The 25,275-nt window shown below is 43.1% G+C and overlaps 1 protein-coding gene and 1 long non-coding RNA gene across 2 annotated transcripts; one reads left to right on the forward strand and one right to left on the reverse strand.

The window, feature by feature from the left end:
- The first annotated feature begins 3,215 nt into the window (after window positions 1–3,215).
- LOC144585169 (uncharacterized) lies at window positions 3,216–19,586 on the forward strand. The gene is made up of 3 exons (XR_013539683.1): window positions 3,216–3,495; window positions 5,389–5,540; window positions 19,045–19,586. It is a non-coding gene; the product is annotated as an uncharacterized LOC144585169 (long non-coding RNA).
- On the reverse strand, window positions 6,932–25,275 carry VSX1 (visual system homeobox 1). Its single transcript, XM_020794778.3, has 5 exons — window positions 24,705–25,275; window positions 20,813–20,891; window positions 14,916–15,039; window positions 12,680–12,860; window positions 6,932–9,219 (listed from the first exon to the last, which is right to left on the reverse strand). The coding sequence occupies exons 1-5, from the start codon at window positions 25,213–25,215 to the stop codon at window positions 8,948–8,950; spliced, it is 1,167 nt and encodes a 388-aa protein (XP_020650437.3). The 5' UTR covers window positions 25,216–25,275; the 3' UTR covers window positions 6,932–8,947.

The following is a 25,275-nucleotide window of genomic DNA, read 5'->3' on the forward strand; positions in this document are numbered from 1 at the left end:
CGATAGTGCATCACAAAAGTCAAGGGTGTAGACCAAGTGGCCAGTCAACAGATATCAGGGACTTCAATGCCACACAATCAAGCCTTAGAAGTTGCCATAATTCTCGTGGAATGTGCCTTTAGCACCTCTGGCAGAGTCTTGCCTGCCAAGTCATAAGCCAAAGTAATAGCAGAGACAATCCACCTTGAAAATGTCTGCGAGGGGGCAGGAGAGCCTTTTCATTGGCCACGGAAGCATACAAAGAGTCTAGGAGAAGTGCAAAATTCCTTAGTCCTGGAAATATCAAATGGTAAGGCACGAAGAACATCAAGGGAGTGGAGCATGCACTCAACATCAGAAGAGGGATTTGGAAACAACTTCAGAAGGATTAACAGTTCATTAACATGAAAATCTGAAATCACCTTGGGAAGAAAGGATACATCTGGATATAACACCACCTTGTCTGGGTAAAATTGAATATAAGGGGCATCAGCTCGAAAAGCAGACAGTTCACTTGCTCTACGTGCAGAAGTTATAACCACAAGGAACAAAGTCTTGATAGAAAAAAGTTTGAGATGTGCAGAAGCCATGGGTTCAAATGGAGGACGAACAAGTGCATGGAGAACAACCTGGAGAGACCACTGTGGAAGTGGAGGCTGTGTAGGTAGGCGCATGTTCCGTAAACCTCTCAGAAATCTTTTCAAGGTAGAATGAGAAAATAAACTAGAGGTCTCAAACCCCACAGGCTGATACAAAACTATAGCAGAAATATAAACTTTCAACATTGAATGAGCCAAACCTTGGTCAAACAGATAACAAAGGAACCTGAGAAAGCTGTCCAAGGAAACTGGAACCATGGGCAATTTCTGTGGTGCAGCAAATTTGGTGAAAGCGTTCCACTCATACAAATATAATAATTGAGTAGTGGGCTCAAGTAAGGTGTAGAGAGTCGAGGTCAGGATGACAATTCGGCCTTCATCCTGAGTCAGAAGGGACAGTTGAAGAGGTAATCTCAGGAAGTTGGTAGTCATGGCTCTGAGAGTTGTGAACCATGGTTGTCAAAGCCACCATGGTTCTACTAGAATGGCATTGGAGCTCAGCTGACGGAGCCTATCGTTCGCTGGATGAGAGAAATGGGTGGAAAGAGATAAAGAAGGCTATTGCCCTAGTCCACCATGAAAGCATCACCTAGAGAGTTCTCTCCTCTTCCTGCCCAAAAGCAGTACCTGCTGCATTTGGAGTTGACCTGAGTGGTGAAGACGTCAAGATCTGGTGTTCCCCACCGATTGCAGAGACGAGAGAAAATGGTATCGTCGAGAGTCCACTCGTGGGTTTGGATGGTAAGATGGCTCAGACGGCCTGCAACCTCATTGTTCTCTGTAAGCACGTGAAGAGCCACAGGAAAGACATGGTGATAGTAACACCATTCCCACAGCCGATTTGCTAAATGTGGAAGATTTTAAGAATGGGTGCCACCCTGTTTGTTGATATAATACAGGATGGTCATATTGTCTGTGATGACCTGGACGCCGCAACCAGCTATGAGGAAGTGGAAAGCTCAGAATGATTGGATGACTACTAGCAACTCTAGGTGATTGATGTGCAGCAGTTTCTCTGAGCCTAACCACAAAACATGGATGACCACAGTGTGCACCCCATCCTATCTGACTGGCATCTGTTGTGACTTGTACTGTGAGTTAGAGAGGCCTGAATGGGCAGCCAACCAGGTGAAGAACAAAGGTCCACAAGGTAAGTTGGCGAGCTAACTCCAGGGTCACCAGTAGACGCTTGGAAGGATAGTTTATCAAAGGGTTGAACTGGGACAGGTTCCAAGCCTGTAAGGACCACATCTTCAGTCGAGCATGTTGGAGTACAGATGTAGTTGAAGCCATCAGACCCAGAAGGTGCTGCTGTCATGAGTGCATCCGAAGACCTGGACCCAGAAGGGTTAACTGAGGCTGAAGAGAATGCTGTGAGATCAGAAACACCTGAACTGCCTCCAGATTCTCCTTCCACAGCAGACAAGCTTCGGGCCAGGCTTCGGGAAAAACTTAGAACAAGAAGATCAGAGGATCCCTCAAAGGCTGTCCACAGAAACCTACGTTCATCTAGTCCTGAGTATTAGCAGGATAGAAAGCTTTCCAGCAGCTCAAGGAGCTGTTTTACTATAAAACAGCTCCCAGTGAAGCCAGAAATTCTGTGGAAGCAAAGAGTCGAAACTTTGGCTTGCATCCACGTTTCTTGAACCTGAACTCTGCCCTTGGACTATGCTGGTATTGGACTTCGAACTCTGACCCTGGACTACGCTGTGTATCGGACTCTGGACTTTGACGCTGGACTTCCTTCTGTGAGTTGATTTATGGACATCGGCTTTGCATTCTTGGTATTCTTGACCCTGGACTGGTTTATCGGACTTCGGCTGTTGTAACCCCCGGGAACGTGACAGCTGCATATGTTAAGCGGTGACTGTGGTATAACATTGAAAGGAGGGGAATGGCTCACCTTAACTTGAGTATTCTTTCTGAAGGGGGAAATACCCTGGATGTGATGGAATTGAGATGCAGCCCATTATTTATTTACAATATTTTTTTATTTATTTACAATATTTTTTAGCCGCACCATTGCCATTATAATCCATGGTTCGAGATGGCTCGAGATGAGATTTTTTCTAGCTGACTGGCAGGCCGAGATCTGCCAGAGTCTGAAAAACAAAGGTAGAATCCCTTCGGGCTGTGCGGTATGATCTTGCTACTATCAACCAATTGTCTATATACGGAAATACCATGATGTTGTGCAGATGAAGATAAGCAGCCACAGGAGCCATACACTTTGTGAAAGTTCTTGGAGCAGTGGACACCCCGAAGGGGAGGGCACAAAATTGGTAAGCCCTGTCCATGAAGAGGAAACAAAGATACAGTACTTGAAGTGATGTTCGTGGATGGAAATATGGAAATACGCATCTTGTAGATCTGCAACCACAAACCAATCGTTTGGAGAAAGAAATAGAATGACAGATTCTAGGGTGACCATGCAAAAACGTCTCGGACGGATGTAGGTGTTGAGACGCCGCAGGTCCAGGGTGGGGCGAAGGCCTCCATCACGTTTGGGGATGGTGAAGTAATGAGAATAAAAACCATTTAGAACATATTGGAAGATACTTGTTGGATAGTGTGTTTCTGAATGAGAAGAGAAATTTCATTCTCTAGGGCAGGTGAGTAAGTCGTATGTCGGAGAGGAAGGGTGTCCGTAAACTGTAACAGGTAACCGTAATGTATGATAATGTGCACCCAAGTGTCCTCGGTAATAATGGACCACTTGTTGAGAAAGGGAACCAGCTGGGGATGATGGGGACAGTCGGGAATCAGATTCAGAGAAATCAAGTCAAATATACTGTTTATTTTTTTCTTGCAGGTCAACGGAAGGCTTGTCTAAGCTGTGCTGGAGCTTGGGACTGGAAAGGAGGAGCAGAAGAAGAAGACTGAGGAAAATTGGATCTCTCAGGAGCCGGAGTAGGAGGTTTGTAAGGGTGGTACGGCTGCTGATATGATTGATGGAATGTGAAAGGCCTACGCCACTGGTTACGTTGATATCTACGTTGTTGAGTTGAGTAAGAACGGGCAGTCCTGTGAATTTTATGCAAATTATCCATCACCTTGTCGGTTTTATCATTGAAGAGGCCGACACCATCAAAGGGCAAATCCTCAATGTGAGCATCATCAGTGATCCCTGCGGAATGCAGTCATGCATGCCGTCTGAGGGCAATGGCAGAAGCCAAAGACTCTGAGGCAGCATCAGCCATATGGTGAGATGCTAAATGTTGCTGTTTAGCCAAGGTAGTGGCCTCCAGGTGAGTATTGAGGGCACTGGCTCTAGTCTTGTCAGGAGCAGCCTGAAGGACTGGAAGGATCTTGTTCCACAGTTGCCTGTGATAGGCCCCCATTGCAGCCTGGTACTAGTTTGAGACCGTCATAATGAAGGAAGCCAGAGAATACAGACAACAACCTAGTACGTCCAGCTTTCTCCCTTCCTTGTTAGTAGGAGTGACTGACTGATTACCAGCTCAGGACTGATTTGATTGTACTATGATGGAATTAGGCGGAGGATGTTTAACAAGGAACACCATGTCTGTTCCGTGCGTGTAGTAGTGGTTCTCAACACGTCTAGAAATCTGTAGGGATGTAGATGGTTTGTCCCATGATTCTTTAACAAGGTCCAGCATAGCTGGAATGAACGCCAAACTCAATGGGGAGAACTTATCTTGGTTTATGTCATCAAAGACAAGGTCTTGTTTGGGAGGAGGTTGTTCGATATCAAGCTCCAATGATTAGGCCATGTGAAGGATGAGCTGAGAGTAAGACGTAAAGTCCTCAGATGGGGACGGAGGATGAACATCTGCAACATCTGAATCAGGAGTTGGTAAGTTTGAAGGAGACTCTCTGGAAGCCTCAGTGGGAGTATCATGCTCAGAAACTGTCGAAACCGAAGAATCTCCAGGGATGGAGAGAGTTGGAGAGGGAGAATGTTGACGAGCCCGAGAAGTTGGAACAAGAGGGATTGATGTTGGGACCTGATGGGCAGAGCGGGATCCAGGTAAAGAAACAGTTGGGCACAATGTTGAAGCCGACACACTGTAGAAGTGCATGACCGCTTGGATGGGACAGGCTCGTGTCAAGATGGCTTGTGAGATGGAGCTGGATCACATAACAGTACTTCAGAGCTAGATAGATGGTGTTTAGCAGACTTCTTAGAAACTGGTACCATAGGATTGAGCTCATAATAAGCTTGGTGTCGACTCCGAAGAGGAGGCGGCAATGGTGATGGAGAAGACTCAGATGGAGCGTAAGCATACCGAACAGGTTTGGGAAGCTTGTAATAGTCCTGTTCAAATCGTGGATCAAATTCGTCAAAATAGTATTGATGGCGATCACCATGCCAACCGAACTCATAAAAAGGGTCTCCATATTCAGAAAGGATATGGCGTTGAGATGGACATGGGACAAAGATTACCTCCCAATACTGAGAAGATGGGGAAATGTGGTGACACTTTGCTGCCCTCTTACGCAGAGGGGACTGTGAGACCGATGCCTCTGAGTTCGAAAGATGGATGACAGTCGCCCACCGGTCGAAACAGGGCTAGAATGGGCCGAGGCCGGGGTGGGAAGGACATCAGCCTCAGAACAGCCATGACTTGGAGACAAGCTCGGTATCGATACTGAAGCTTGAGCCTGAGTAGGAGGACTCGACTCTCCCGCTTCCGAAATGGAATCATGGTCCGGGATGTCTCTTGACAATTCCTCCAAGATGGGAGGGAAATGTGGACAACTGGAGGCTCACGAGGCTAACAAGGCTTAGGAGCCCGCTTAGCTTTCTTTTGCTTGACTCTGTCCTTATCCTTTTGTTTCTTATCAGATTGGGTCTTCGCCGAAACCGAGGAAGAAACTTTGACATCGAGATCAACGTCGATGCTGAGGGAGATTTTGACTTGGAAACCTTGGTGGAGGTCCTCGGCGAGGGAGTACTTGGAGCCAATGGAAGAGAGGGCTCAGATCGAGGCACTGGGGGTAGGTTCCATTGTGGGGCTGGTTGGAGGACTGGAGGGTGCCAAGGATTTTTCCCACAAGTGGGACCTAAGTCGTTGCAGCTGGAATTTAAGAGCCGGTTTTGTTAACTTTTTACACTCCAGACAGGAGTGAGTCTGGTGACTCTCACCCAGACAGAACAAGCAACGATCATGGCTGTCAGTAAAAGGAATTTTAGTGGGACACATCGTGTAACGCTTGAATGGGCCTGAGGAGGCCATAAAAAAGGGCGGGATAGGGGAAGAGATAATTCACAGGAAAACATCCATAAATAAAAAACTTGATTAAGTCCATGATCCAAGAATCAAAAACGTTAGGCAGTCTGAAAGATCAGAAAAACCACAAGATCAGAAAATCACAAAATCGCTCTAGAAGTCACTACAGGAGTCTGATTTCATTGGCGGCTAAAATGAATTGAGGTATTTCGGGCGGGCAGAGCATGCGCACCATGGGGCAACGTCCTACTAATTACATTTTTTAAAGATCTAGAATATTCCAAGGAGTCCTGTGCAGCCGCAGTAAAACCCATATGTGTGCATTCACAGAGGCCACAAAGGAATATTTGTTCATTGCTACAGTCCATTGAGTTTATATGGCCAAGTAGGGATGTGAACCCAGATTTCCTGAGTCCCAGCCTATCACTCCATCTACTACATTACACTGGCAGCTCCTCTACCCCATAGCCTTCCTAAATTTCCAAGGGGTAGCTGTAATATTCCATGGATTATAGTTGCAAGATAACATGCAAAGGCAACGACTGATGCAAGTCATCATTAGAGAAGATGCTTCTCTAGAAACAGTGCTTTATTCAGAAATGTGCTTCAATCCATATTTGACAAATTAGCTTCCTTTTTGTTTTCTAACTGATTGACTGGAAGATAAAATAGCTTAATTTGCATGTTAATTGTCTCAGGTGGGTTATTAGTTTGACACAATAGAATCATAGAATAATTGAGTTTGGGGCCTATAAGGCCATTGAGTCCAACCCCTTGCTTAATGCAGGAAAACAAATCAAAGCAGAGCTGACAGGTAGTTGTCCAATGTTCTCCTGAATGCCTCCCGCTTTGGAGCACTCACTACCTCTTGAGGCAATTGATTCCATTGTCATACTGCTCTTAAAGTTAACTAGCATGTCAATCTTTACAGGAATCAAAGTGCAGGAATCACTTCAAAATCCAAGTAACTCAAGTTTCAAAAGATCTCATAAACATAAATTAGTTTGCGGAAATAGCAGCTTTTGGTACTACAGCTTCTGTAATCTGGAAGAATTGTAGCCAAAATGTTTCCAAACTCTTGTAATAGAGATGGGCCTTGCTTTGAAACTGTTTAACCATTTGACAGCTAATATGCACCCCACAAAGCCACACAGAACATTTGTTTATGAATATGTATTAATAAATAAGTGACAAAGCAGGTGGGACAGCTTTCAGAAAATTCAGGTATCTAAAGTGCTTTCAGACATAAATATAAAATGACCAAGATAGGGGAAAAGACCAAACATTAACACTTTTACAGACTTAATAATTATAAAGTATTTTCCTATGACATTTTTACAAAATAGCATTAAAAAAATCTGAATTCTATGGCTTACTTTCTTCCATACAAGTTTGAATTCTACAATGCATAGCATATAAAATAACATTCAAAAATGTAGAAGTATTGCATCTTTGTTCCCCAAGTACAATTTTGTAAAATGAGATGCACCATGTTTCATTTCTTTTCTTGAAGCCACTGTTAGAGGGATAAATTCCCTCACCAATATAAAGCTCTGGAGTGCTAGTGAAATCAGTGGGGTTAAAACAATATAAGGGGGCCAAGGAGATAAGCACACAGTGTTTCTAGTACCCTTCTGTATCCCTGCAGACAATAGTATTGTAAACAAATGCAGCTAGATGCAGCATCTTCTAAGCAAACAAAAGGTTTTCAATATCAAAACATGATTTAGTGCTAGCATCTCTCCCATATTCTCTAAAAACTTGTGTTATGGCCATGTGAGGTTATTTTGCTCTTTTGTCACTGACTGAAGTTCTTCTGAATATCTTCTAGATATTGACAAAGCATTCTCTGACACAAAATAAAATAGGGCATTTGGGCTGAGATGTACATGGTTCCATGTGTATTCCACACAAATTGTGGATTTTGGAGAGGTGGTTCTGTCCAGCATGCTTTGCTAGTGAAATTACAAGAAAATGGTATGAGAAATATATACCAAAAGTTTTTTGTAGACTTAATGGTATACCTTAGCATGTTCCCCAGCATGACACCTTTTATTTGTGTTGGAATACACTTCCCATGATCACTAGCCATTGGAGAGCAATGTGATTTGTAGTAAAAATCTGGAAATGGTGGGTTAGGAAAGCCTGCCCTATAATGTGGATGGCCTGCTGATAATCTAGTTTCCTGAGCAGAGTTGAGCAGTCTTTTCACTATTGAACTACAGCTTCTATCAGTTTTAGGCAAGATAGCCACTGGTGACAGAAGCTGGAGGTTTGTAGTCTAGTAACATCTAGAGATGCAGAAATTGCTCACAACTGTTCAGAGGACTGTGAGCTGACCTGAAAAAAATGTCATTGAATAATGCACAATAATTACTTTCCAGTTTCCCTACAAAGACAGAGAAAAAGTCTCCATATTTCAACCACATGCCCACATTGTTCTACCTCCCCATCCTCATTCCTCATGCAGTGCCTGCAAAAATACAAGCTGTTTACCATATCTGCCCTAAGTAGCTTCTAATCTTGAAAACAACTTACACATCAAACCATCTTGACTCATGAGAAAAATTGCAGATTTTGCTTTAAGTCAGAATATTAATAGGACAGCCAATATGCACAAAACTGTAAGCAGCTGTACAAAAAATGTGAACATCTCAAAATGTTTTCCCCACAATGTCATGAATTTTGGGTTCATACTAATAAAGGTATTGCCTGAGCATGGATTGTGAAATTTTAAAAAACAGGTTTTTGATAAGGATTATCATCTCTGAAAACAAAACTAAGCTCAACTTAATTACTGTCCCTTGGTCTAGGTTAATGGTTGTGCATTCCATTTCTTCCTGTATAACGGAGGGCTTCCCAATAATTTTCTAGAGCTGCTAATAAAAGGTGACTCAGTGAGACATTCTAAGGGGGAGGGTCCAATTACACATCTAGTTACTCATTTACATATAAAGAAGTTTCTTGGTGAAAAAATAAATTTATTTCTTGGACAGGTCCTATCTCAAACGTTCCCTTTACATGTAAAATGTTGCATTAATTAGCTAGCTGAAAAAATACTAATAAATATTAATAAAACATTAATAAATATTCACATTTTCCCAAAACATAAAGAGGTTGGTCTGTTTTATTGTCAGTGTGAGACCCCACCCACCCCACCCTACCATCCCACACTCAGTTCTCATTGTCCTTTATTTTGAGTTGCGGGCCTGCTGCAAGACTCTCCCTCAACATGCTGCTCTTTTTCTCCTGCTTTGCAGTACTGGAGAGATCCATAGCAATGTCTTCAGAATTGTCCATGGAGCTAAAATTGTCAGCAGAGCCTCTTTCCTGATCTGCGTGCTTCATTTTTAATTCCTCTTCAGAGTATTCAGATTTCCAGCCAGTACTTCCCTTTTCCTCTGTTTCCATCTTTCTTGGAATATCCATTGATTTTTTATGCATTCCTTTATTTAAAAGAAGAAAGAGAGCACTGATTAAAAACAGTGACAGAGAAGGCTGGTTATCTGACTTAACTGAAAAATACTGCCATTCATTATTATTTTACTCCAGGGACGTGTGGAACTCTGGATGGGGTTAGACTACAATTCCATTATCCTTCACCACCACCACGCTATCCAGGACTGTTAAAAGTTGCAGCACAGCAACTTCCACTCCCCATTCCTGCTTTACACATTGCCAACTACAGAAAAAGGAAACCTAGTGGCTTAAAAAGGCTTGAGAAAACTGTGACCTTCCGTATGTTGGGTTGCAACCTCCCTATAGCGCTTGCTAGAATAGGCAGTGGTGAGGAGTAAGATTGCTAGGTTTTAGGGCACTGACTGAAGTCTCAGAGGACTGATGTGCTTCTCCAGACAAGGAGGCATATCTCAGAGTGAGCAACAATAGTGGAGGAGAAACTTGGTCCCTCACTATTCTAAAATAATGGGACTGCATCATGGCATATAACTTTAACCCAGGATTACACAACATTTTCCAGCCTGAAGATTAAATTCCAAATTTCAGAAGACAACTGGGGCAACACTCTAGTAAAAGGCAGGACTTGTGGCACAGGAAGTAGCCACAAGAATGAAATAAAGGGGCTGCAGCTTGGTGCAATTCTTACCAATGTGGACTTTTCCTACCAAGCTTACAAAGCACAGCCTAGTTATCATCTAACGCAGCCAACATAATTGGCTCACACCCTATTCTTCTCTGCATTATCTGTCTGAGGAGAAGTGGCATGCCTTTCAGTGCAGGTACCTCTGTATACACAGTAAAAATTAATGAAGACATTCTATAGGGTAGGTACCTTAAAAGGTTATTTGGATTTTGGTTCACATACCTATTGATTGTTCTATGTAGGAATAAAACAACCAAATTCAAGTTGCAATCTACTCATTTGTCTGGGAACAAGGCTCATTTTACTCCAGGGGTTTTTCCAATACGTATGTACAACTATGTATTACCATTTCTGCTTAGGAAGGCAGTATTTAGAGAGAAAATCAAGGCCCCAATTTTAGCACTTTTGTATTCCCATCAAATCTTAAATGAATTTATATTAATTGTTTTTATTACGTGTTTGTGAGCCGCCCACTAAATGGGCGGCATATAAGTTCAATAAATAAATAAATAAATACATGTAAAAGTGACATATTTTCCTCAAATTATTTAAAATTTATAATTTGCTTTTCATTAATTTAGCTAGAGATAAGGAAGACTATCAAACATCGACTGAGTGGTCATTCACTGCTAATTCCTATGAAAACTCATGGGGTAATATTTGGCTAAGTAAGTTGAACTACAAGATGTGCAGAGCCAGCACAGGATCCTACTGCTTTAAGTAGACTCACTCAAGAAACCAAAATGTATCACGTGGAACCTTTTTTTATCATAAGATGAATAGTCTTCCTAAAGGGGCTGGCCTGGTGGCAAGCCTTAATGCTTTTCTGATTTCGGGCCAAGACATTTTTGTTCTTTCAGGCCTTCCCGATATCATGTTAATATCATGTTATTATTACTCTCTGTTGATCATGGTTGTTGCCTGTTTTTTAAATTTACCTTTTATCTTGAGTGAGTTGGGTTTTATTCCTTTTTTGTGATTCACAAATTTTCACCGACGGTGGCACTTCCTTTAATCCTCTCTCTCTCTCTCTCTCTCTCTCTCTCTCCTCTCTCCTCTCTCCCCTCTCTCTCTCTCTCTCTGCTATACCTGGATTTCAGCTGTTTCTTTTGGAATTCCCCAGTGGTTGGAATAGAGCTGTTTATCTCCCACAATGTATCCTTAGTCTCCTGAACTAGCTTACGGCCTTCAATTTATCTTAGAGTTGCAAATCTGCAAGGGATCCCATAGATCATCAAGTCCAGTCCGTAAAGGAGGCATAGTGGAGAATTGAAGTCCCAGCCTCTGATTCTGCTATCACATGCTTAACCAGCGAGCTATCCAGCAGTTCTAATGGATACCATATATCATTGCCAATGCTGAAGAAAGATTTAGATGCCAGTCCAGTTGAAATCTGTATATAAAGTGGTAGGATGCTGCCATTATGCCCATTGTCTCAAGCAGCAAAAAAAATCTTAAGAATGGCCTTTAGTACATAATGAGATGTCATGCAACTCCATGCATGGAAGGCAGAGCATCTGCTCTGATTCTGATCTCAGCTGGAGTTTCAAAATCCTGATCTCTACTGAATTTTTGTTTACGCTCTGGGGTGTATTATGTAAAGATGAAGATTATACTGCTGGGGTTAAAGCCATGGTACTTATAAAATAAAATATTTTCTAAAATCCTGGAGAACTAGTGACAATCAGTGGCATCATCAGGTGGATCAATGGTCTACAGTCTAATGGCTCCAAACCTTGGGTCCTCAAATGTTCTTTGACTACAACTCCCAAAAATGTTGTCCAGCACAGCTAGTGGTGAAGGCTTCTTGGATTCTTAATTCAAGAACATCTGGGTACCCAAGGTTGGGAACCACCGCTTTAGAACTAGCCACTGCCACAGCTAACTGTGGCTAAATTATGAGGTACTGGGGCAAGTATCCATCATGTGCTAGCTATGTGTTGTTGTGCAGCTGAGATTCTCCATGGCACCTCCACAATTGGCCATAATTAACTGCATGAAGTAATACAATTAATACCAGTAGAATTCTGACCCTTAAATGTTCGCAAAATCTTCATAATCTCACTAACATTTCTATTGATCAGCTTGCTTTATTTTGTAATTGGTCATCATCAAGAGTTAAACGTTCAGTTAAAGAATAGTTTGTAGACTGAACACTCACACACAAGGCTCAAAGAAGGAGAGTTTGTGGTGTGGTTAAAACACTGTTTCTCTTTTAACACTTTTTTCTCCTGGTGCAGTGGTTAAATTGCTGTACTGTAGCCAAGACTGTGCTCACAACCCAGGGTTCAATACCAGGTAGCTGGCTCGAAGTTGATTCAGCCTTCTATCCTTCCGATAGTAAAATGAGTACCCAGCTCGCTGGGGAGGGCAATGTGTAGCCTGCTGAATTAATTTGTAAATCACTCAGAGAGGTGCTTGAAGCGCTATGGGGCAGTATATAAGCATCACACTTTGCTCTGCTTTGCTTCTTTTAATGACATGCTAATTTAGTCTGATTATAGACTCTGATTTGACCCTCAGAATTAGAGGAAGACTGAAGCAATCCTTCCTTGAAAGTAGGAGAAAGGGTGATATTGGGAACCATTTGTAAGTATTTCATACAGAGTCAGGAATAATTTTTTTATTTTGTTTTGGTTTTTTGGTCCATAACTCCCATTGGCCATACTGACAAGTGAATTTAGGGAGCTGTAATCCAAAAAAGTAACTTGTCTAAGCTCTGAAATCATACAGACAGCAAGTCCCACTTGGCTAACTGAATATTAATGCAACCAATTCATGTATAGGGCTGCTCATTTACTTACCGAGCAGCCAAGGAGCACAGGAACCAACAAGCCCACTTTTGGCAGAGTTGATAATTGATTCTGGTAGTGGGATGGAGTGTCTCACCATGGCACCATAGAGACCATATTCTGCCATCACACTGCTGCGGCCCCAGCACTTCTCACGCTTCCGCCACTTGGCTCTTCGGTTTTGAAACCAAACCTTTGGGAGACATCCCAATATTTAACAGTAGTATGCGCGTGTAAATTATATGGGCTTGAGGGGTAGGGGAAGAAGACAGGCTAATAAAGAATGTGCAGTCAAAAGTGCATAAGTATGGTGTAAGACAGAGGTAAGCAGAAGTTAGACTGGGATCTACAGGCAGACACCTGGAAGATTTATACTAGATCAGTTTGCTTCTAACTCCTAGTAACTTAAAAAGAGCAAACAAGAAAATGGCTGATTTTCACAATCATTTCTCTTTCAAGCAGTTGCTCTTCAATATTTTTATTAATGATTTGGATAAGAAGGTGCAGGGAATGCTTATCAAATTTGAGATGACACAAAATTGGGTGGAATTTGGAAGACAAAAACAAAATGGCTCAAGGGTGCAACAGTGAGCTCTTTATTATCTCTGACCCAGTGTTTTGTGTAAGAATTTTTGGTTGGTGGTAGCAGCTCAGATACAGGGAAAGCTTCCAAAAGCTTTTTTAGGGGTGGGGGGGTGGGGAGAATGCAACTCCCTGAATCCTTAGACAGCATGCTCACTGACAACAGTTTGGTGCAGGTCTACCATTAAAGTTCAGTTGTTGTCTGGTAGTGATTTAAAAACTTGCTTAGCAACAGCTTAAGAGTAAAAACAATCATATCCATTGTAGTCTCTGGTCAGAAGTCATAATGGATGTTTATTTTTACTTTAAAAATATATATCCTTTTGTAAAATAAAATGTCAGTGTGTTTAACATCAGAGCAGAAGCTGTCAGATGGTTAAACAGTTTCAAATGTCACTGTGTTTAACATCAGAGCAGGCGTTGCATCACGGCCTCTCCCAATTTGAAGAGACCCTTGTCCAGCAGGCTGAGGCAAAGAGGCAGTTCCGAAAGCAACCAAATCAGGGAGCTGGACAGGGGACAGACTGTATTTGTCTTCAGTGTGGAAGGGATTGTCACTATCGAATTGACCTCAGCCACACTAAATGCTGTCCCAAGTCCTTCATACAGAGCACGTTACCATAGTCTCTCAAGACTGAAGGATACCTAATCTAATCTATGGACAAGTGTGAGGAGGAGCGCACCTTCCTCCAGTATGATACAATAGAATACAATACTGGTAAGTCAAACTCTTTGTCCTAAATTCATTAGTTTTCAAGCTATCATTTGTGTAAAGAAGGAAGCCTGCGAACTCCACTGAGATCACCTAACCCAGGAGTGTGCAAAGCATGGCCACAGATTACAAGTGGTTCAACAGAGCACTAGTGTAGCGCCCCCCCCAACAAATTTCTCCTTGTTAAAAGCTTCCTGTTTCTAAAAAGGTTATTTTTGGCCTAAAATGACCTACAGGATTGCACTTAGAAGACAATCTTCATTTCTCAAAATATTTCTGGGAATACAATTTTAGCACTTTTGTTTTTGAGGGAGGAAAGAGCATCAGGATGAGGTCCTTGTAGGTCCAGGGGAAGGCAAGCATTGTTCCAGCACTCTGAGTAGTTCCTTACTCCTGCTCTCACCCTAAAAGGTCTGATAATCCACACCTGCCAAGCCTTAGGTTTCAGAATTATTTTATAGCAGCCATTAGTCCAGTCACAACAGCAGTGAATTCAAAATTAAGATACGACAAGCCAAGGAGCTCAATCAACAGCAAAAGCCCACAGGAAGCCAGCTTCAGCAAAGAGCACCCATTGCTGTTGGCAAGACCTTTTAAAGATTCAAGCGTCCTTCCCCAAAAAGAAGTTCTGACTGGCAGCTTGACAGACCTTGTTGTAAAATTCATGGCATGATTGATTGGAATGGGAAATGAGTTTATTTTGAATATATGGGATGAAAGGAAGGCAAAGAATGACAGAAACACAGATGGTGACAAACGTTTCATTTGCCTCTCGTTCATCATAACAGATCATTAGTATTTCTAAGACTCTCTTCTGGAAAGTGATGAAGTATAGAGGAAATGAATGTAAGCACCTCTTCTGTGTTTGTTTTCATTCATCATAACCTGGAAGTATCATGTCTAGTAGCATATGCAAACCTTATTTGAACATTTGACAAATATATAGAAGCATACCTGTATTCTGTCCTCTGGAAGCTCTGTTTTCATGGCTAACATTTCTCTGGCATACACATCAGGATAATGAGCTTCATTGAAAGCTTTCTCCAGTTCCTCCAATTGATGAGCAGTAAACACAGTCCTGGGTGGACAAGAAACTAACATTAGGACAACTGTGTTGAATGTTGCTTGGCCTGTAGCCTGGTTTAGGGAAAAACAAAAGGGTTGGGTACAGAGCATTAGCCAGAGCAGCCTCCCTGCTTCCACCTTAACAATATATTTTGAGAATTCTGTACCTATTCTTCAATACCTTTGGATTTCATACCTGTAAACCAAGCCCATTCAGGAATGCTGGAAGCTGTAATCCTAAACATCTCCAAGCACCAAGTTTGAAAGGCTGTTCCAGAGGTACAAGCAAGTTGTACATTACAACACTAAGAATGCTATGTGAAATAATAAAGCAATATCTGTCCCACCAACCAGCTGAAATTTTGGACCAGTGTTTTTGTGGCACAGTGGTTAAACTGCAGTCAAGACTCTGCTCACGACCTGAGTTTGTTCCCAATGGGCTCAGATAGCGAGCTTGAAATTAAATTAGCCTTCCATCTTTCTAAAGTTGGTAAATTGAGTACCCAGCTTGCTGGGGGTGGGGGCAATGTGTAGCCTGCATAATTGAATAGTAAACTATCCAATTAAGTGGATTGTTGTGTGTGAGCAAGAAGATAAAAAGGAAGAGAAGAGTGAGAGTGGGCCGTCCCCTCATACGTCTGTAAAAGAGGCAAAAGAGAAGTTGGAAAGGAAGAGATAACGAAAGTTATAGCAAAGATGAAAGGATTAAAGGTGGGAAAAGAGGAAGAAGAGTCAGGAAAGAGAGAGAGGAGGGAGGTAGATGTTTCCTTAACTTCGGAGGAGGGGAAGGAATCGGGAGAGACGTGAAAGGTGCTGGTGTTGGAAGAGGAATGGCTAGAAGTAGAAGGGAAACCGAGAGTGTTCCAGAACCCGCAGAAGGGAATAGGTTTTGAAAGCTGAGACCATATGGAGATGGAGAAAAAGGCAGAAGAAGGAAAACCAATTATCGGAGGACTGGGACCGGAGAAATGGACAGTTTTAGTATACCCTTGAGGACGAGGTCTTTAGAAGAAGGTGATTCAGCCAGGACCGGTCCAACCGCATGAGAAGCCTTCCGAAGGGGAATGGTCACGTCATCCTTGCTGCGAGATATATATGCGGTAAGGAGTGGCTGCCTGAGAAGACTGACGGATCAAGAACACTTCAGCCAATCTTTCCGTTGAAAAGAGACAATTACGAAAATACACTGCCCTTGTGGGCTGATTTAAATATTAACGTTGACCCTGTTGATCCTGTTGAAGTGGTGGTAGAAAAACCCCTTAGTTTTGTTAATAAAGAATTGTTCAAAGGATCTCCTCTCTTTTCATTTCCCACCAAAAACAAGGAATTGTCAGACACTGACAAAGAACCCATTCACATTGGCACCCAACGTGGGGCAGTTCCAGAAGAGGGAAAGTCAAGACAGTGGAGGTTATAACAGACTGTTGAAAGACAATAAAAGTTAATAGATATTTTGACTGAGCAACAGCAGTTGTTAATGATGCAGATATTAAAAAACAGAGAAGAAAGAGATCATAAGGTGGGAATACCAATAAAAAAATCCTTGGGTGGCAGGGCCAGCCCCCATACAAATACAGAAGATGGGACCTGAAGATGACTCGGAGGCTTATCTCCACATGTTCAAGCGAGTAACTGTTGCAATTTGACAAAAGAAGAAGCCTATCATAAAAGGTTTAGGGATCTAAAGTTAAAACAAGGCATGCATCCGAGATCATTGTTACCAAAAATGAAGGCTAACTTAATCTGATGGATGAGGCCAGAAGAAAAAATGAAAGATCAGATGCTGGATTTAATGGTAATGGAACAATTAGTGACTACAGTGAACAGTAATATGCGCTGCTGGGTTCAACGTAATCACCTGGAGGATTTAGAAGAAGCAGTCCATCTAGTGGAGGATTTTTGTATTGCTGAGGACAATAATCGAGATAACCCTGCCCTAAACCAAGAACGAAACCGAGGGAGAGAGAAGATGGAGACAGCAGGTTTTTCAGGAGTAGGGCCACGCGGACCGATGTTGGGAAATGGATCCAGGAGAGGAAGAGGCGAAAGCTTTGGGCCTGTAGGACCTAAGCCGATACAGCCAGTGATGGTTGATTCCAGGATACACTAAGCATATCTGAACTGGAGAGGAGGAAGAGAAGTTTGTGATGTGTGCTATCAGTGTGGCATGGAAGGACACCACAATGAGACTGTCCTGGTGTTGATTGCTCTTGGGTCAGCCAGAATTCAAAGGTGCTGCAAGTTCAGGGTCAGAACAAACTTGCAGCAAAATTTTCAGGTGGAAATAGCGGGGGTGGGGGAGAGAGTAAGTTAAAGGTAGTGGTGATGCCCAGTCTGGCTAAAGAGATGTTCTTAGTCCAAGACTGGGTAGGGGCTCATGAACTGATACGGTTTAAAGAAGGAATACAAGGAGAATGTTTGGAGTTGAACAAAGTGGAAGGTTTCTTGGAAGGGGCATCTAGGGAACAAAGCAGGTTCTGGCAGCAGAATGACCCCACTCTGACTGACTTCTTGAAACAGGGGAAAGAATAAGGTTCCACTAAACTTGGAGAAGTGGGGATTGAGATATATGAAGGCTAGCTATATCAGGTTAACAAGGAAGGGGCTGAACAACTGGTAGTTCGTTACAAATGGAGGCTAAATGTATTGCAGTTAGCACATGACATTCTAATGGCAGGGCATTTGGCTGTTCAGAAGATGGCACCTAGAGTGTTACAGAGATTTTGGTAACCTAAGATAAATCAGGAAATAGAGGACTATTGCAAAACATGTAAAGAGTGTCATCTTACACAGTCTAAACCTAAACCAGGGGCACCATTGATACCTATGTCGTTAGTAGACCATCCCTTCGACAGGATAGGTTTAGACATAGTAGGACCTTTGAATAGATCTGCAGGAGGACATACACATATTCTCATTTTGATCGACTATGCTACTCCGTACCCAGAGGCCATACCCCTGAGATCAACAACAGCCAAAGTACTAGCCAGAGAGTTAATGCAGGTATTTTCTAGAATAGGTTTCCCAAAGGAGGTGTTTCAAATATATAAATTTAAACAAATAAAATCCAGAGTGCTTTCTGTGCTGTGGGGTGGTATATAAGCAGCACATTTTGCTTTTGTTTTGAAAAGGAAAAAGTAGGTACAAGGACTAGGTTAATATGCATCCCCTGGCTTTCTGGCTATTGCATCTAGTATATCAGTTGCCCAGAGGCAGCATTTCTTGCTGTTTTTGTGTTCATACTATGGTTGTATTTAATTATTTATTTATTTATTTATTTATTTATTTATTTATTTATTTATTTATATGCCACCCACACTACCCAAAGGTCTCTGGGCGGCTTACAACATTTAAAATACAATAAAAAAATCAAAACAATTAAAATGTAATTACAATATAAACTCTAAATAATAGTATGTTGTTCATCTTTTGATAAATGTTCATGATGCACTGTTACACATAGGTATATACAGTACATACACTCAGATATATTTCAATACAAAGAGAATATTTTAAAAAGAAGAAAAAGGAGCGGAGATGTCTATTTGTGCTTCCATGTGCTAGAATTTAATTTTTTCAGCCTGAAGAGTTAAAGGAAAGGATAAGGTGGCCTCTATACTTGTTGAGGCTCCCAAAATGGGGCAATATAATAAAGAAATTGCCAGGGATGGGGACTCAAGTCTCAAAACTCGCTGTCAAGTTGGACTTAAGTTGCACTGTTGACTTGGGGCTTTTTCCAGTAACTCGGACTCATGGCTTGAAAACCATGCACCCATCCCTTTTTTCTGTGGAAAAAAAAGCTTATTTTTAACAGGGACATGGACTTGGGACTTGGTACCAAAGACTGAGACTTGGGACTCAGACCCAGAGACTTGTCAACATCCGTGGAAATTGCTCTATTAAAAAAAAACACCTGTTTGAAGGGAAATTGTTTATGAGAGAAAACCTGAACTGCTTTGGCAATTCCTGAGTTTCTGGATACACTGATGATTCAGGTCTTGGTTATGTTTTTATGTAGTGGACTATGAAGGCTGAGACTTGGAACAGCAGCAATGAAGGAATGAGAAAAGATAATAAAATATAAGGATATGTCACTGAAGATCAAGACTAAGATCATCCACACTCTTGTATTTTCAATCACTATGCATGGATGTGAAAACTGGACAGTAAAGACAGCTGACGGGGGGGAGTATTTGTTTGAAATGTGCTGGTGGTGGAGAACTTTGCAGATGCTTTGAACTGCCGGAAAGGCAAACAAGTGGGTCCTAGATCTGTTCAAACCTGAACTATCTCTGGGGGCAGAAATGTTGAAACTGAGGCTGTCCTACTTTGGGCCTATAATGAGAAGGCTGGATTCTCTGGAAAAGATAGTAACACTGGGAAAGGTGGAAGGCAACAGGAAAAGAGGAAGATCAAATACGAGATGGACTGATTCCCTAAAGAAACCCACAGGCTTGAGTTCGCAAAAGCTGAGCAGAGCTGCTGAGGACATTTTATGGAGATTGTTCATTCATAGTGTTACAATAAGTCAGAGGAGGCTTAATGGAACATAACAAGATATATGTACAGTGGGGTCTTGACTTGAGAACTTAATCCGTATTGGAAGGCGGTTCTCAAGTCAAAAAGTTCTCAGGTCAAATCTGCATTTCCCATAGGAATGCATTGAAAACCATTTGATCCGTATCTGCTCTTTTCCGACCATAGAAACTAATGGGAAGCTGCTATTCTGCCTTCGACCACTAGAGGGGGATATTTTGTTTCTTTTTTTCTTAGGTCAAGAAAGGTTCAGGGAAGGCAGGGAAAATACAGTCCAGGCAGGACAGTACCAGGCAGTCTGAAGACTATCTCCCAGTCCACTCTCTAAACGCTGGGAGGAGTGAGGAAGCAGACAGGCACCCTTTTCACTGGCCAACAGTTAACTGAAAGTTCAAATTTTGCACTTTCCCTGCCTCCCACGTGGGTTTTTTTCAGTTCTTAACTCAAATCTAAGTATGTTAGTCAAGTCAATATTTTCCTATGAGAGCGGTTCTTAAGTCAAAATGTTCTTAATTCGAGCCGTTCTTAAGTCAAGACCCCACTGTATTGAGAGTAAGTGTGGTATAATGGGTAGAGTGTCAGGCTGGCACCTAGGAGACCTGGGTTCATCTCCCTTCTCAGCTATAGAAATGCACTGGGAGAGTGGCGCTTGTAAAATCATTCTCTCAACCTCTTAGATACTTTGAAAGCCCTATTAGGGTTGTCATACGTTTGATGCAACTTGACAGCACATAATGCTATGTATGTATTTCGCTGTTATGAATGACTGCATTTTGTATATTTTAAACAAGATTTCCTAGATCTGGTGCCTGCCAGATTTGTGGTACTAATCAGTCTTAGCCACAGTGTTCAAAAATTTGGGATTGATAGAAGTTGGAATCAAACAACAGCAACAAGGGTGGGGTGGGGATAAAGTACAGGTTGTCCTTTCCTTCCTTTGGACTTCCAGAATAAATGGGATGGCTTCTGGATAGTCTCCAAACCCAGAACTTTGTCAAATCCTTCAGCCACCATATCTATATAAGGATTATCATGAAGTGGCAATTTCTTTTTCAGACATCTATTGATTAGGGTTTTTTAAAATACAGATCTCTCTATCTGTGTGTGTGTGTGTGTGTGTGTGTCTCTGTGTGTGTATGAGACATAATGTAACAATGTCAGACAGATTCGTTTAAGGTTAATGCTTAGTATGTGGAATAAGCTGATATTAGGATGGCTCCTACATGGCCAATATTATTTGCATTTTGTACCTGTGCCGCCGTTTCTTTCTCTTGATTTGAGTGTCAGTGGTCTTCAAGTTGCTCTTTTCACCAGACAAACTGTCTTCATCTTTTTAAGGTTTTGAATGTGAGGAAAAATAGAAAAACGGTATGAATTAAATCTCAATGTTTCAGCATAAACATTGACATTATTTTTATTTATTTTTGTTACACACACACACATTTCTGTGTCCACTGTTTAGATTAACAGGCTTTTCAACATATCTACCTGAAGAAACATTTAAGAAAAGGGTGAACAAGATTACAAGTCATTTTGAATAAAACAAAATAGTTCAGAGCAAGTGTTTCCAAGAACCAAATGGGAAAGGAGACTTTACTCATACAGATAAGTGGTGAGCCCTCCTCTTCTAACACAGGGATAAGAAGACTTCAGGCTTTCACAGTTTATGTTGCTTTGGGGCTAGAACTCTGCAGTCTATTGGGTGCAAAAGACAAATACCAAAAATTCAAGAATCCTGAACCCAGAAATTGTTTTAAGTTCCAGAACTGAATGTTCATCACATTTTGCTTCCTCAGCACAAAAACCTACTCCAAGCTTTCCTAATTTCCACAGCCTAATTTAGGAGCAAAGAGAGTTTTCTTCTTGCAGTCACTGCTAGATAGCCTGGGGAGGGAGTCTGAATTCTTTGCTAATTTACATTAAGTCATCCAGAGAGTGAGGAAAGATTTGGCTATGCTGGCTAGGATATTCTGAAGGTTGAAGTACCAAAAACAGCTAATGCTGTCTTTTCTGCGTATGCCTGTCCTAATGAGTAGAGCATCTTCAGTATAATCCACTTTTGGTATGTTTCTAATGAGGGTTTACATGCAAGCAGAACAGGTAGCCCATTTGTATCCCTATGCCATCAATAACACAGACAATATCTCAGCCAGCCCATGCCATTCCAAGAGCCAAGGAGCAGTGGGTAGACGATTGCCATCCCCAACAGCAAGCAGGATTGGCACATGGCCAGAGTTGATTAAAATTACTCTCCCCAGTCATTAGGAATATAGGTCAGGTCTATCCATCTCCACTGCCAGGCAAAAGAAAATGGGTGGGGAGTGTTGGCACAAACACGGGGTTTTCAGCACCAGAAGAGCAGCTAGAACAGATGGGCAGCTTTCTGCAAGGCTACAGTGAGAGCAGAATTAGAGGCAACCCAATTTGTCTGCTGAATGGGCCAAGAGGAAGGGGGACAGGAGCAGTCAAAGTAAACTCAGCTGGTGCTGTACAGAGCATCTTCAAAGCCCAGCAAAGATTACCTTTGTTTTCTGTTCTGATGTATTAATAACATACAAAGATATAAAATAGTGGGGAATGGAGATTATCTGAGGGCTGTTTTTCATTGTAGGCAGATGATTGTCAAACACCTCAGTGTCCCTATAGATTAGCATTTGGCAAGAACATTTGGCCATCATTTTACAGAAGTGAAAGACACAGATACTGTACATCTCCTGCCGAATAAAGTCCTGTTAAGATTAAAGTACTCACACACAACAGTATACTGTACAAAAAATGTTCTGCAGATATTCATCTCATCTCTTCCCTGGAGGATGAGGCTTCCCACAGCACACAGGCACCAAACTTCATTTTTATAGGGATACTGTACACAGATGCAGTGTTCACATTTGTGATTTCCACAACAAAGCCCACTAATGGATCTTATCAAACTTAGAGGGACCTTCCTTCACCAGAGGATAAAAACCAGGAAAGACCAACCTTCCTCAGTCTTCTTCAGCCCAATGCCTTCTAGATATATGGATTACAAAGCCCATCATCCCCAATCAGCACAGCTGTTGGCTAGGGGAGCAAAACTTCTGAATGGAGATTCTGGGGTTGTAATCTAACACGTCTGGAAGGTACCTGGTTAGAGAAGGTGAGTCTACTTTATGTGACAGCCCATTCTGGAGACATCAGGGATTGAAGCAATGATCTTTTGCATGCAAAGGGAATACTCCTATTGAGCTGTGGCCCTGGAAGGTGTGTTCAGTTATTTTCTCTGGCTCCCTCCTGAGTCCCCTCAACATCTCTGTTTGCATTATTAGTGCAACACTAGCCAGCATGTTGCTGATATCACATAGGAGATGATAGCTTACTTCCCAGTTTTCAGAAATACATTTCATAGGAACAGTTTGGAAGTGCAGTCTTTCTTGATGCTTTTAGTATGATATGTCTCAAAGATGCCATGACAAAGGCTGTCAACAGTAATAATTTTAATATGTGACAGTCACTGCTATAGAATCTGAGGGTCCTTTTATACCCCAGATATTTAGAAAGAATTAAAATATGTTCCATATAATATGTTGTCAAGCAGAGAAAGACAACTGAACAAACATTTTCTCCAGCTGCAACTAACCTCCCCACATCTCTAAGGTTGGGACCAAAGGATGTAGCCAATGGAATGGCAGCCACTCCTAGTAGGACCCCTGACCATCTTGGTTTACATATGAGATACAGCAAACTGAATTAGGGATGCATAGCAGAGCTTGGGAGATTCAATGGTTAATTTCTTTAAAACTCACACCTGTTGAGGCTAAGCTTACTTAGAAGTCAACTCCTTTTGGGAAACTTGGGATGGAATAGAATGTATTTATCTGAAAGTAAATCCAGCTGAATTCTGTGGGGCTTAGGTTATCCTAGCAAGGTGAGGATTGGTTGTCATTATTGAGTAGCAAAGGAAAGACACATTGCATATGTTCAGAGATGCTCTCACAACTTTATTGTTTCAGATACCTAATACTGTACTAGAAACTCATTTTAACTTTAGCCGAAGTCTGGGAAGGGATAGGTCATTGTATTTCCCCTTTGCACATACCGCCTCTGCACACACACACACACACACACACACACACACACACACACACACACACACACACACACACACACACACACACACACACACACACACACACACACACACACACTCTTTTTATTGCTGTAACACCTCCAGCTATGTGGGGAAAGTTACTTTTTTGGACTACAACTCCCAGAATATATCAGGCAAGATTGTCAAGTGTTAAAAGTCCACAAAAGTAACTTTTCAAAGCTCAGCACTGCAGTTGCTAAAGTGCTGAAGCCCGCAGCCAAAAAGCCCAAAATTATCAACAAGCAGCTGAGGACTGGGATTGAAGTTACAACCAAATCACCCGTTTCTGCACCGCCGAGGGAGAGTTTGCCTGCCGCAAAGGCGCGGCTCCTCCCGAGACAACGGGCAGAACCCACGCAAGAACCTCGTTGACTTCTGACGTCTGCAGAAGTCAACGAGGTGAAGGATGCAGATCGCAGTCGGGGATGCAGTCAGTGTAAGACAGGTTTCCTTTTATGACTGATGTCGTGAGTCTCCCTCCGTGAGGGGGAAAAAGTGGGGGAGTTGGATCTAGAGTAGATACAGATCGTCGCACTGTGGGTGGGATTCGGGAGTTAAACTGCGCGGCGCTCCGAAGAGCGGAACGATTTCTGTCACACCAAACTTCTACTGTGTGGAGGGAGGGCTTTAGAAAAAAACCCGGACTCTCCGAGAAGCGTGTACCGAGCTTAGAAAAGTTCTTTTTGCGGGGAATCGGAATTCTTTGGTCGATTTCACAAGGAACCTCCTAGAGACCTACCAAATCGTTTCTAGCGGAAGGGGGAAATAAATGCCTTTACTTGGACAACAGCGTCCTGTGCAGGGGCATTCCTTCCCGGCGCTGTCGTGCAAATAAAGGGGCTTCTCCCTGCCGCTCATGCACTTGCACTTGCTCCCTCCCCACGTACCCCTGCCTGAGGCAAACACGCGGCCTGCGGGCGATGGATCAACCTTCGGAGACCACGAGAATTCTCGCGCTCGGAAAGAGCCTGGCGGCGTCCCGGAGGGAGCCCGGACGGGACGGATCTCTTGCTTACCAGAGATGTTCTCCTTGTGCTTCTCAGCTCCGGGCCCATACGGGTGGTGGTGGTGGTGGTGGTGTTGCTGCTGCTGGTGCTGATGCTGATGCTGCTGGTGATGATGATGCTCCGGCCGGGGCTGCAGGAAGGGGATGTGGGCGGGCAGAAGGCAATGCGCCCCCGCGGGCTGCTGAGCGGCGAAGCCGCACAAGAAGCCCAAGCCGAGGGGCAAAGGGCCGCCGCCGCCGCCGCCCCCTCCGCCGCCTCCTCCTCCTCCGAGCCCCGCCGGCGCGCCCGCTGTCCCGCTGCCTTCGCAGCCCGAGCCGGTGACCGAAGAGGCGGCCGGGGGCGGCGGCAGCTCCGCCTCCAAGCCCAACAGGTCGGTGATGGCGAAGCCCTTGGAGCGCAGGCTGCCGCTGTGGCCGCCGCCGCCGCCGCCGCCCGAGCGCGCCTTCTCGTTGCCGCCGGCGCTGGGCGCCAGCACCTTCCCCTTGGCTTTGCCCTCGGCCAGCTCCTCGCGGCCGGTCATGATGCTGCCGCCCCTGCCGCTTCTCCGGCGGCCCCCTCTTTGCCTGGCGCGGATGGGAGC

Source organism: Pogona vitticeps, chromosome 1, assembly GCF_051106095.1.
Source record: "Pogona vitticeps strain Pit_001003342236 chromosome 1, PviZW2.1, whole genome shotgun sequence".
Lineage (NCBI taxonomy): Eukaryota > Metazoa > Chordata > Lepidosauria > Squamata > Agamidae > Pogona > Pogona vitticeps.